The 13,541-nt window shown below is 43.0% G+C and overlaps 2 protein-coding genes across 3 annotated transcripts in view; one reads left to right on the top strand and one right to left on the bottom strand.

The window, feature by feature from the left end:
- Positions 1–553: 553 nt before the first annotated feature.
- rae1 (ribonucleic acid export 1) lies at positions 554–4,659 on the bottom strand. Of its 2 annotated transcripts, XM_053867994.1 has the most exons (13): positions 4,560–4,659; positions 3,776–3,888; positions 3,594–3,698; positions 3,429–3,521; positions 3,253–3,339; positions 3,087–3,173; positions 2,625–2,696; positions 2,441–2,548; positions 2,249–2,355; positions 2,094–2,169; positions 1,565–1,759; positions 1,405–1,490; positions 554–850 (listed from the first exon to the last, which is right to left on the bottom strand). In XM_053867994.1, coding segments are annotated over exons 2-13 (1,107 nt in total). In that variant the 5' UTR covers positions 3,866–3,888; positions 4,560–4,659; the 3' UTR covers positions 554–849. The 2 variants fall into 2 exon arrangements, with proteins under 2 accessions (XP_053723969.1, XP_053723968.1); XM_053867993.1 differs by lacking the exon at positions 554–850 and having other exon boundaries at positions 1,401–1,490.
- Positions 4,660–6,563: 1,904 nt separating this feature from the next.
- Positions 6,564–13,541, top strand: part of LOC128760403 (bone morphogenetic protein 7-like) — a 9,022-nt gene continuing 2,044 nt past the window's right edge. Inside the window, exons 1-2 of the mRNA XM_053867799.1 lie at positions 6,564–6,957; positions 11,943–12,132. Coding sequence (XP_053723774.1) covers positions 6,564–6,957; positions 11,943–12,132 — 584 coding nt within the window. The remainder of the gene's footprint in view (positions 6,958–11,942; positions 12,133–13,541) is intronic.

Below are 13,541 nucleotides of genomic sequence, written 5' to 3' on the forward strand. Positions count from 1 at the left end.
ACGTGAATTCATCCATGTAGCCTCAACTTAAACGGATCATTATGTGCCAACCTGGACCACAAAACGGAGTGTTTTGCTTCGCTTTAACCAACTTTCATGTTGGACTAACGCAGGAGGAGCCGGCACCACATGACCTTCCTTCCCCTGGCTCCACTGCTAAGTACAAAGTCGGGCTGACAGTGAGGTGACACTCTAATGACCTCAATAAAACGGCACTGAATTCACACTTTGCTGCTCTATGAACTCCCCGGCTCTTCGCACATGCTCTTTGTAGGTGCCACCGCTGCCTAATTCATATCCTCTTGATACCACCACCCCCGCCCGCCCCACTTCCAAGTGCTCACCAAAAGGAGTTAATTTGTATGTAGTCCGGGACTTTGATCTCGCGTCTCCTGACCGCGGTCTTCTCAACTGCTGCGACACCCACAAAGGTCGCACGCGCCCTCTGATGGTTGACCCGCAGTAACACAGCAATATGAGCCCATTGCTGAGGTGGTGCTGGTGTGTACAACTTAAAACTCTGCGTGTGTGTTAGGTGACCAAACACGACAAATGTGCTTCGTTATTTATTTTACATCCAAGTACATTTATAAAGCTAAACCACAGAGTAACTGCAAAATTAAAAAAGAAAGCTGAACACATCACCTCCTACAATGAATAGTATGAACGACTGTGACCCAGCTTCCATGAGTGCCAGGTTGAGTCTGCCTTTCTGATTGGTCCATGCACTGAACGCTGCACCATATCATTGGTCCAGGTGTTTGCCAAAAGGTAGGGGTCCGCCTCAAGCGCATACACAGACTAAAGCAGCAGGTCTTCCTCACGAGAGATGTGACTCGGCACGATGAATCTGAAGAGAGGAGGGAGCAGTCAGTCACAAGGTTCAAGTTTTCACAGCCTTTATTTCCCAAATTAAAATCAATGGTTACAAGAGTGGAGTTGGATTAGATTAAAAGGAACCTGATTTAAAGTTTCACAACAAAGTGCTTTGTTATGTTTGTTGAAAACAAACACGCAGGTCGGTACGGCAAACCTTTACAAATAAGACATGCGGCTTAAATTAACTCAAGAAAAGCCTCCATTTTTGTTTCCGTAAAATCCTTCGTGACAGCTCAGAATTGAATTCACAGCTTTCAGTGGTACCTCGAAATCGATCCTTAGATCCATAATTCAAAGTATATAAATACCAACATTATAATATTTCTGCTGAAAAAAAAATCAATAGATAGATCCTTTTGGACAAAGATCTGTAATTTAAACACATCACAGAAGCGAAAACCTTTGAAATCCTAAGGCATCCCTGGGTTAACCAGAAGGGCTCAAGTGGGAGACACAAACACATTGAGGATTGGCGGTCCAGTCCATGACCGCCGTCTCCACACCTACAGACAGCCCTTCTCTCACCATTTCTTGTTTCGGGGCTTCAACTCCTCTGCAGCATTCCTCAGGAAGATGTAGTTCTTTTTCTGGGGGTTGTAGTACTCATGGCCCTGCAGGATCAAGCAGAACAATTGCTGACTCGACCAAACAGGGGACAGTAAAAGAGGGGCTCAGTGTCTTTTACCTTTGACCAATCATAACTGGAAGCGTACGCGAAGATGTTGCCATTGTGGTTGAAGCAGCAAGCCGTGATCGGCTGGTCCAGCTGCTCGGAGGTCTTCAACTTGGTGCGGGCGTCCTTGTCCCAGAAGCTGAAGCGTCCGTCCGAACCCACAGTGGACAGAGTGCCATGGACCGGATGGAAGGAGATTGCGTTGACCTGGTGGCAAACATGAGCAACTCGAGTCAAGGAAGACCTGGACTCTCAGCACCACAACTGAGAAGTATGAAGAGCCATTGGGCGACTCCATAACAGCCCACATCGAACACAGCATCATAGGTTCACTGATATTCAATGAGAATAGTGAAACAATTGTTATGATTTTATTCTATCAGAATTAATAAACAACTCTTGCACTTTTCCCCCCACATTAAGACGACAGTAACGTCATAAGCCAAGCTAGATCGTCTGTCACTAAATACATCACTATTGCAACATGAATCTACTGAGAATTGGATGTTTTTCGTCCAAATCAAATGATAACAGAACATACGGCATAGATGTCCTGTGGAGTGGTGGTGTTGGTTCCATTAGACCTGTGGCACTTGAAGGTGAAATTGTCTTTGGCTCTGAGAAAAACAAAGTCGTGACACAATTCACACCAAATGAAGGTTTAAATGAAAGTGAGTCGTGAGCAGCGCTACTCACGGGTTGGGAGGGTTGATATAGTGAATAGCCACTCGCCCCTCGATGCTTCCCAAAGCGAAGCCTGTCGGCTTGTTCTGCTTGTCTTTAAAAATGGCAACACAGCGGTGCTGCGGGACCAAGACAAAAACATACAGTTACGTGTTGTGTTTTTTGATGCAAGGAATTGCAACAGGAGCAATTCCAGAATCCGACCTGGTGCTTCAGAGGAGAGTCTATTCGGCGAAATTCAGATGGCTGGTTTTCCAGCTGGTACACAATCAGACCCCTCTCTGCGGTGGCCACCACTGCCATGGGATAGACCTGCAGCAAGAAAAAAAAAAGTCTTTAGGAATCGGAAAGTGCATGAGCAAGAGATCCTATGAACTGAGCTACTCACAACATCTGCACAGTAGCATCTCTCTGGCATCTGCAGAGACATCATGGGATTGGGAGAACGGGTGTCCCAGAACTGAAGTGGGGAGCAACAGAGTTTGAGATAAAGATCTGAAGCTGCTGTAAGTACGACTGAGAAACACATCCTTGAAACAAAGCACCAAAAGAAAGCGGAGAAATTCAGTCAAAACGCTTTAACGTGACAATTTACTTCACTCTGACAGAGTTGGAACTCAACATTAGTAATGTAAATATTTACATTTTACCTGTCCTATTTCACATAGTTATCCATAACGTTTTAAGTCATTTTAAATACAAACAGACAAACCAACGTCTGTATCAAAAACATAACCTCCATAGGGAAGTGAAAATGAGGTGCGATTTCAAACCTATCACTAGTGTAAGAATTCAAGCACTAGTGATAGAAACATCATCTACTAGGGTTGTGACTTTGTCAACATTGTACCTTCAGTGTTTTGTCCCAGCTGCCGGTCATAACGCAGCTGTAGTTGGGAGCTTTTATCCAATGGATGGCTTTGATTGGGCCGTCATGCTGCAGCCACAAATGAAAGGAGATCATTGCCATTCCAATGATATTTCTCAGTGAACATCACGGAGAATAAACCTCTCACCTGTGCGATCTGCATTGCTTGGTTACTGTTGAGATCCCACATCTTGGCAGTCTTGTCACAAGACGCTGTGAAAACCTTACTCCCATCCTGATTAGAAAAAAAAACCCCCTCACATTAGGATTTCTTCTCTGGTCAAACTGTTATTAGTATGCACAGATTTTGTTTGCATAACTTACATCACTCCAGCAGACATCCAGCACAGGACCAGTGTGCATCTGTTGGGCTTTGGGGACGGTTTGTCCATTGTCCTGCACCTCCCAGCACCGAACCTGAAGTCAAACAATGCAGTAAAGTTTCATTCTTAAAAGTCACCACCATTTATAACTGAACACAAGACTCACATCATTGGCCCAGGATCCCCCGATCAGGAAGTTACCAGGCATCGTGGGGGGGCTGAAAGCTAGGCAGCTAATGCTGTCATCTGGTGGTGATGTCACTTCGACGTCCTGGGTGCAAACACCAGGGAAAAGCTAAACAGTGAGTTCTCGAACATAAACACTTCCTTAAATATGGCAATACTAACCTTCATGGGATTATGGCTGTCAGTTGTTGTGCTTCCAAACACACCTGTCCCACCGGTCCCAAACCCAGAGTTTGTACCAAATATGCTCATGGTGCATCAGTTTTGGTCAATGTCTGAAAGACAAATGGAGAGACCAAAATGCATCACCAAAAATCCAGATCATTACCAACCACAAAGCAGGTGACCCTTTGATTCAGACAGTAAGCAATCTTCATGAGGCTGTTTGAGTAGAAAGCCTCCACTTGGGTTCAAAATCTAGAACAGGTGCTCGAGAACACAGTAGTATGTAACTCATAAAAATAAACGCCATGTCTGTTGAGAGTGTAACAGAACAAGCACAGCAAAAAAATTAATTAATATATTTTGGACACCGTTGGGTGCGGTTAGGGTGGAACACTTCATTTAGGTATAAATAAATAGTGACATTACGTGAAACAATGTGACCGATTTCTTTGAGTTGTACAAGCCATTCCTGTTTGTACAATAAATTACATTAATCGTGATGTAATGGAACTGCGCTACAGTTGGCGGTTAAAACGGCGGAGGTTCAACAGCATTCATTCAGGCCACGTCTGCTAACATGTAAAGCATGTACCGGAACATGAGTCCGAGTTCGGTGCTGCTCAATGGAAACAGAAGACACTATGTTGACTCTTGATAACGAAACTGCAAGCTAACGTTAGCAAGTATCTACCGGTGGGAGCTAAACGCCAATAGCCACGAAGACAGCAATGTTTCCGTGTTATGTTTAGATAAGTGTAGAAACTGTTGTGAGTGTACCTACCCTGAAATCTGATCTTTAACAACAAACGTTCAAACCGGGAGGAAAGGAAATTGACGAAGGAAAATGTGGCGCTTGATTCTAGTGACGTCGCACGGTGATGACGTAACGTTACTCGCTCCTGTTTTTTTTTCTTGAAATTGAAGCGCTGCAAAGGACGCGTAAAACCTACAACTTTATATAGGACAGTGGAAACATTTCGGCGTAAATTCAATAAGGCGGGTTAAAACGCAGAACGTTTTCACGTCGAGCAATTATTCCAGCTATTTTTTAATGAAAACTTCATAAAAGTTTTGTTCAAATTAATATGTCAACATTTTATTAATCCGTAATAAACTCATCCAGGACCCACAGACGAAGAGCGGTAGAAATTGAAAAACCAGAAATGAGAAGACAACCATGGGATGCGACATGTAAATGGAATATAGCTTGGATTTATGGAGCGATCTTTGTAAATGACCACTAGGTGTCAATGTTGTGATGGGTAAAAAAGGAAACGAGAAGAAGAACAGTGGTTCATGACGAACGGGCTACAAGATGAAATAAGTAAACAAGGTGACAATCCCAAAAGTCCTGGACCATTCATCGAACAAAACAGACGAGACAGGGAGTCAGACAGGTAACAGCAGAGGAGGCTGACACTCTCTGGCAACCGCTGGCGGAAAATGCTGAGAAGGAATCTGTGAAACTATTTCTCAACATTAACTGTTGTTATTCGAGTCATGGCAATGAAAATCCAGAATTCAAAAGTAATCTTATTATTAAAAGTGCTATCTACTATGATAATCGCTGCTCACTAAATGCCAACACTTTCTGCCAACGTTCCTTTTGTGGTTATGCTTTACGTTTTTGCCACCTGTTTTAAAGTATGCTGCAGTGCGCACAGTGGCCACTGAGTGTCACACTTAACTTTTGGATAAACCTAGAAAACATTCTAGTGGCACCACGGACGAAACATTTCGAAAGAAATTTAAATTTTAACTGAGTAACTGATGAGAACCTGCATGATAATGTTATTTATGCGTCAACGGTTACATTTGTTCAGTTGGACTTTGACTTACAAGCAAATTTAAATTAGGCAGATTCTTGATCACTTCTCATATTCAGGCTGAGGAAAGACAAAGAACTTAAGCCACAGCGCCTCATTTGTGTCTTCACATGTTGAACAGGTAAACACATCCCCCTTCGACAGGCCAAATAGCTCAATCTTCTCCTGCATTGTTGGTTCCACACCCCCTACATCCATTAACCTCCAATTAAAATAGCTGGACTGGTGGATATTCATGGGGCAGTTGAGAGGACATGCCTCCTCATGTACCACTGATCACCTTCCAAAGCCCCCAACAATGAGGGTGGAACTGAGCTTGGTGTTAACTCTTGAGCCTCAGTGGCCCTTCTGAAGAGGAGGAAAGAGACAGTCGATAAAAAAGAATATAAAATATATACGTTTTGTAAAGGTTTGATTCTGTGAGCCATGTTTTTTTTTTTTTTGTTGTTTTTTTTAAATAATAATAATAATATCTTATGACGTTAAGCTCCCCAGCCAGGTTTGTACGATCTTTTCTCTTATTTATTTATTCCTCTCGGTGCTTTAAAATGATTTTTGTAGTTTACAGTTCACGCCGCGAAAAAATGTACCCTCCCAGAAAAAAAGTTTGCGAATAAAATAATGCACCGTATTGTTTATAATATTCAACAACCGAAGCTTCACCAGCTTGTGCTTTTGTTTTTAAATAAACCGTGTAAACTGTTGTTTGTGCGGGACCTCCGTGGCTGTTCCTTCATATCAACAGTGTATCCAATGAGGACCCCCCCCCCCCCACTCGCCCCTCCCATGACACGCGGTCTAATAAGAGCACCTCCAAGTTTAGTAAGAGCCCAAGAGCATCACGCACGAATAACCTCGTTCTAGTGGTTCGGTTCACAGTTCGCACTCTGGACACGCGCAACGGGGTGCCCGCGCGTAAAACCATTTTTATTTTTTTATTTTTGTAAAAAAAAAAAAAAATGACAGGCCGCCTGGTCTTGACGTTGACGCTGCTCTCGTGGATTTATTGCGTCTCCGCTTCACAGTTCGTCTTCTCCAACTACTCCGTGGAGAACGAGGTCCGATCCAGCTTCATCCAGCGGCGGCTGCGCAGTCAGGAGCGCAGAGAGATGCAACGCGAGATCCTCTCCATCCTGGGTCTGCCGCACCGTCCGCGACCGCACGTCCACACCAGACACGACGCCGCTCCCATCTTCATGCTGGACCTTTACAACCAGATCTCCACAAACACGGAGCCTGCCGGATTGTCCTACTACAGACCCCTCCGGCCCACGCAGGCCGCCCCCATGGTGACCCCGCAGGACAGCCGCTTCTTGGATGACGCGGACATGGTGATGAGCTTCGTCAATCTTGGTGAGTTCTTGTGGAGTTTTGAAAGAAAGAAAGCAATGAACCAAACTCGAGTGAACAGTTTTTAGACATAATGAATCTCTCACTTCAGGTTGATCCGGGTTAGAGAACATTCAATATATTATTATAGTGTCAGATTGTTTATTTAACAACTACCAAACCCCTAAATCGCCTATTAGTCTATGCCAATTTTTCTTTTTCAAAAACAATTATACATTAATTAAATGAAGGATGAAGAGTAGATCATGGTCCTGTATAACTGGAAAATAGATCTCTAAAGAGAATAAACAAACAAACAAGACTGCATCACAAAATCAAAGCAAAGAGAAGTATATTATTTGTTTATTTGGGTAATGCAATAATGGTAGAATAAAAAAAAACTAAATTTCAGTGGAAATTAAATATAAAATTGCCCACTCAAGATTATGAAACATATTACTAAAAATGCTAATTACAACAAAACTAAACAATTGTAAATAATTGGAAAAAAAAGTGAACTACAAAAACAAACAAGAAATCCAAAACCCTTCAGAATGAGGAACCCAAATATTTTCATGCCAATAAAGGCGCATGCTGTCCTGTGTTTACATGTTTACACGTTGGTCGTAATGGCAGGGTCACTGACTGGTGTCCCGGCTTACTCAGACTTTATTGAGTTTATAAAAGTCAGAGCCGTCTTTGTTTCTCTTGGAGATCGGACAGCAGTTCTGATAGCATTATGGCTAGAGAGTAGACAACGTGGTGCCTGTGGCTGTTATCAGGGCGGGGTGGGGTGGGGGGTCCCCCCAATGTCTTCTTCATCAGCCCCCGCTTGCCCCAAGGCATCATGGATTGGTCACTTATGCAAAAGTCTTGGAACCCCCACTCTTGTTTGCATGCGTGCATGTAAAGCAGAATAGTTATTTTCTTGGTTTGGTAGGTTTCTCCTTAAAATGATTGGCTTCATGCAACTCTAGTCAGGGTCTATGAATTTTATTTTCTTGTTTTTATGGACAAACTGTTTTTATTTGTCTCTTTTGTAACACATCAGAGGCTTGTTCAAGTAATGGACATGTAAAATATTCATAAGTGTGATATGATGGAGGTGCAGTGCTTACTGTGGCATAAATAAGCATCAATTTACAGAAACATAAACTAGTTCACATGTGTTTAATTTCAGGGGCACAAGTCTGTATTTATCCGTTAACATTCTAGCGTCTGTTAACAGTCAAATCTGCTATTTTCCATTTCCATATCCAACGGCCTGTTTGTGGCACCTTCAAATCATCTCGTGAGTAAACAGAAAACACAAAGCATTTGGTCTCTCCATAACTCAACATTTTAACAACCTCCACATTCAGTTAAAAAAAGCCTAATGAGATCTGGAAACAGTGAAACCCGCAGCCATCCACATCTGAAGGGTTTGATTATAAGGAGAAAAAACACACAATGAGTGTTTATTAAGAATCCCAGCCCCGTCATTGTGACTCCGTCCCGGTGGTCCCACGATGATCACTTCAAGACCCAGCTGGATTATGGTCTCCCTGGTCCTGAGACCCCAGCTCACAGTGTGAGGTTGAGCTACCGTAGCGGATCATTCAGCCACTGGATTCATGGGTTTAAAGAAAGAGCGGGTGGTATTCAAAGCCCTGCTGCCATTCTGCGCATCAATTCAGAGCGTGTTAGTTCGCACACATGTTGGTACATGTGCACACATGTAAACGTCTCCAAGTGTTCTATTGAAAGTAAGACAGGAAGCACTTGTCTCCTTGTCACGCAACTTTATAAAAGGCAGCTGCAGTTGGAATTAAGAGCTGCTCACCCGGCTCTAGATAGTGCTGCAGGGCTGCTTATTATTTATCACTTATGACCGCGCATGATGTAAACTCAAGGGGCTTTCTCGCCACTGATGAGGTAAACAAATCTCCCTTCAAAATAAGACTTTCAAGCTGGCGTGTTTAGAATGGAGCGGTGCTGGCACACAACACAGAACGTCTTTGTGTGTGCCACTAATGAAAACTTCAACGAGAGTTCAGCTAGAACAATAAATAATTTGATGGTCACTGTGAATAAAAGTTAAATTATGTTCAGTCTTATGTTCAGACTGGCGGTACAGATACCTGCCCCTGGTGAGCCCAGGTAGGCAATAAGCAGCATAAAGAGAATGGATGCCAGTAGAAGCTCTTATTTCAAATGAACATCAAAAATAGAAAACGATCTGCTTGAACAACCCAGAACGATGTGAAAGATACAGACTCAAAACAACAAAAAAAATGACCCTATAAACAGTGAATGAAAAGTACCCCAAAAGTCTACACAAAAGAAGGCGAGTGAAAAGAGGAAAAACGCTGCGAAACCAAACTATTTGCTTCACAGATTCTTTTAAATGTTCCTCTGTTGAGATGAATGAAGTGAAAAACTTCACATAACACATTTGCTGCTCATAAAAGTAAGTCATTTAAAATGATCTTTAGGAAGAAGAGGACTGCTGCGGTTTAGACAATGAGAAAGTTTGTTCTGCTAATTGAATCGGAAGGTGATTATTTTTGGCCCTGAGGAAAACCTCGTTATTTTGCTCCGTGTTGAATAATTGTATTGTGTCAATTAAAAGCAGCAGGACGTCCGTAAAATGGAATAAAGCTGGTGTAACAGATGTGAGCAGGTATTTGTGGTGATTTTAATTAAAGAGGGTTAGAAATGTTTCGCTTGGAAACATGCATGCAGGAAAGGTTTAGTCATGGAAGGCAAGCCAAATAACCCTCTTATTCCCACTGTTGCGACTCGAAAATGACTTGACTCTTCTTGACTTTGACTTTTCTGGGAATAGACAAAGATTGTTATAGGTTTTACTTTATGGCTCTGGTTTGCTTTCGCTCCTTTTCATGTCGTTCTCTCTGTGGGTGAAGCGCTGATCTACGTATCTTTTTGTTGCCTGCTGATGCGTTCAGGAGTGTCTGAATTTTCAATACTCCTGAAAATAACTGTGGTTACGATGGTTTGCGCGTGGCGTGGACAAAACAATCCTTTTCTAGTATGCAATATGAGTTAAACTCAGTATTCAGGACGGTGAAAGAGGCCACGTTATTTTGTGTAATCCAAGAGAGATCCGGCACTAATGCAGGTTTCCATGACTTGCAAGGTGACTAGTAAAATTAGATTGTAAAAACCAGTGTCAGTTTTAAGCCTAAAAAAGCTCCAAGTGGCAAGGATTTTAATTTTTAGTTTTTTTTGTTTTTGCAAAAAATACTTAAGATTAAGTAAGATTATTTCAAGTACAACGAACTCACACATACACAAAAAAAACAAAGAACTACATGTACTAGGTAAATAAAAAAAATATTTTTTGTTAAGATGTTCTATGAGTAGTTTACAGGGTGACAGCGTGTAGTGTGTGCTCTTGGTTTTGTTACTGAGCTCCTCACAAGGGCAGCGCCTGAGGGACGTTTGTAAGGGCAGAGTCTGAGACTGTTGGGGAATGTTTGTGTACTGCTGCTCATTTGTTTCAGAGCGTCAGGCTGTGATATTAAATAGCATGGAGAGAGATGGATCTCGCGGTCAGCCATGTTTGTTTACGACCGTCCCACGTAGTGTTGTGAGGACGACGTGCTGCACTAGTGGTTTCCGCTTTTCACTTCTGTCCATTATACACTTAAATCATGGGAATTTGGACATTTATGAATGGATTCAGAATCGTTCATGTCCGAATCACGACCCTTGGAGGCAATGTTTGTGTGCAAATGTGAACGATTGACTGTGCACGTGAGGAGGAGGAGGGAGGGAATACGATGACGCACATGCTGCGTAGCCTTGCTGAACTGGGATTGGTTGGAATAGCTTCATAGTTGTTGGTAAGCCAAAACGGGCCTGCGACCTGCGTGTGCTACTAACTCAAGAACTTGCGTTTGGGATCTCACATGGAAATAAATAGCTGTCATCTCTCTGCCGTCCAGATGAAACTTCGATTCAAGAATCCTGCAATGCAGAGTGACACATTCCGACAGTGTTGCTGCTCCAGTGTTAAAGCCTAAAACGCAGCCCAACTGTGGGTTGAAAGGCCGCCCTCTGCTCGGCTGTCGGGCCTGCAGTGTCAGAAGCAGGCTGAAGTGTTGAAATACCTCCCAGAGGGGAGTTTGCATATCTGAGGTCTGATCTCTGTAGCTAATGGTCCCAAACATAAACACACAGAGTCCTTACAAGCAATTATTGGTTTCATAAAAATACCCCGTCTTCCCTTCCAGGATTTAATTGCGGTCAAACAAATGACTCGCGAGGTTTAGAATGCGTGCTCTTAACAGCGAGTGGGCTGAGAAGTGTTTTTAGACCCGACTCTGCGTGGGTGCTTTCGAGCGATGCCGTCGTCTGAAACAAAAGTGGGCCATCGGGGTTGATGTCATGTGCAGGATGTGTTTAAAGCAGAGACCCGCTCTGTTGTTTCAAACACACGGGCTAATACTATAAAAACAATGAAAGGCTCCAGGAAGTATTTGGGGTCCTGGGCCACTGATGGAACCTCAGAGTGTGGTACCAGCAGGAAAACCCCAAAGCGCCACTGCTCCTGTTACAGCGCCTCTAATCTGAATGAATCCAGCGGCGGAGCGATGGCAGAGGTGTGGGTGCTGCCAGGCCCGACCACATGACTGTGTGTGGATTTCAGTGCTACATGTGAGCGTAAAGGCTGCTGTGGTTTTCCGGCCAGCGCCTTTGCCGGCCTTTTCTTGTGGTCAGCACATGTGTGGGATTTAAACAGGCAGCCAAAATGAGCAGCAAGTGTGTTTTTTATCACCCACACTGGCATGAGTGGCGGCACAAGCTAAGTGATGCTTAGATCAATCAGGTTCTTCCACTTCCTCCACACACACATCAAAGAATGGCTTGATTTTGCTTCACCATGGAGGAGTATTACCACCGCTGCCATCTCACGACGGCTGTCTCGCTCCCAAAAATACCAGCCTGTTAATCCCATCACAAAACATTCTTCTTTTTTTTTTTTTTCAACCTTCTCTCGACAGTCGATCACGAACAGGACCTGGTCTACCGGCGTCAGAGAACGGAATTCCGATTTGACCTTTCTCGGATTCCTGACGGGGAGCTGGTCACCGCTGCAGAGTTCAAGATTTATAAAGATTTCTTGCAGGAGCGCCACGAGAATGAGACCTTCAGGGTCCGTGTGTACCAAGTCCTGCAGCGGCCTCCCACCAGGTACTGCTTGTGTTTGTTCATATTGTTTCTGAGGGAGCTGTCAAACTGAAGGCTTGGGGGCCAAGTCTGGTCAGCCAAGTCTTTTTGCGTGGTCCACAACCAATGAAGGAGGATTTTGTCTTTTGTTGCTGACAACAAGATACTTCATTGTATTAGACCAGAGGCCCTTCACCTGAAGGAATTATTTTTTGTATTTTAATTCAAAATGAAATGTTGAATGAATGTTTTATGAAACTTGGGAAATATATTAGTTTAATGAAAAAAAAGTTGAAGGAACTAAACTAAATGAACTAAGCATACAATGATAATATTTATGTTATAATATTTAAATCACAAAATTTTATGTTTCATTTAAGATAATTTTTCTTCTATGCCCCTAAGGAAATTGAATTGACCACCTGTACTTGAGACTCAACCCTCCTGTTGGAGAAGTGCCTGTTATTGACTCTTAAATGAATTAACACTGTTCAGAATTGTTTGCTTGAGTTTGGCTCTGATTGAGAGTGTAGTATACCTAATGCAATACACTGCAGTATACTCAGTATGTATTATATTAAATTGTTATCCATGTCTCTTCAGCAGGAAAGTCTATAGTTAAGCTGCTGTTATGTTGCTGTGATAACCTATTTATCATAATCTGTTTCAAATTATTTGGCGATGATGTTTTATTTAGCAGATGTTCGACTCCACATGATGAAGTATAAACCAGTGTCAGAAGGACAACCTGGATCTTTTATGACAATAAAACGGGAGGTCAGTTTTGTAGAAAGCTGTTCAGGAATCTCTTGAGACGGTTAAAAAAAGTTGTGCAAAGAAGATGAGTACAGGAAATTGATCGAACAAAGGTTTGAGGTCAAATGGTCGTTTCAAGGTAGTTGAGTTTAGTTCATTGGCAAAGGCTTATTTTTTATGGACACAGCTTCCCAACTGAAGTAGAAAAATGAGACCAGATACCTTCAAGAGATTTAGAGTGGAGCTGCAGCTTCTCGGTCAGTTGGTTGGAAGTAGTGATGGGTAGATGAGGTGTCTTGACACAGTATTGCAGGGTCTGTCCTAATTGTCAGAGGCCACTAGATGGCGCTCTTGGTTTATAAACATGTGAGGTTTCATTGAACTAGTTGTTCAAGTCCAAACATTTTCCAGCAGACAGCGCCATCTGCTGGCCTCTGAAAAGCAGGACAGTGTTTCATGAAACTATTTGGAAGTTACGTGGCCACATGCGGCTGGAGGGAGACATTGGGGCAAACCCATAGGAGCAACGGCGTCTTGCTTCAAAACAGACGTGTAATGTCTACGAGCAGCTGATGGCTCATACGACAAGTCCCATAATGCACAGCAGCAGTTGAAACTTAGGTTACAAATGTAAAAAGGTTTGACCAAAATGTGGCCCCCGATTAAAAGGGAAAGTG

Source organism: Synchiropus splendidus, chromosome 6 (assembly GCF_027744825.2).
Source record: "Synchiropus splendidus isolate RoL2022-P1 chromosome 6, RoL_Sspl_1.0, whole genome shotgun sequence".
Classification (NCBI taxonomy): domain Eukaryota; kingdom Metazoa; phylum Chordata; class Actinopteri; order Syngnathiformes; family Callionymidae; genus Synchiropus; species Synchiropus splendidus.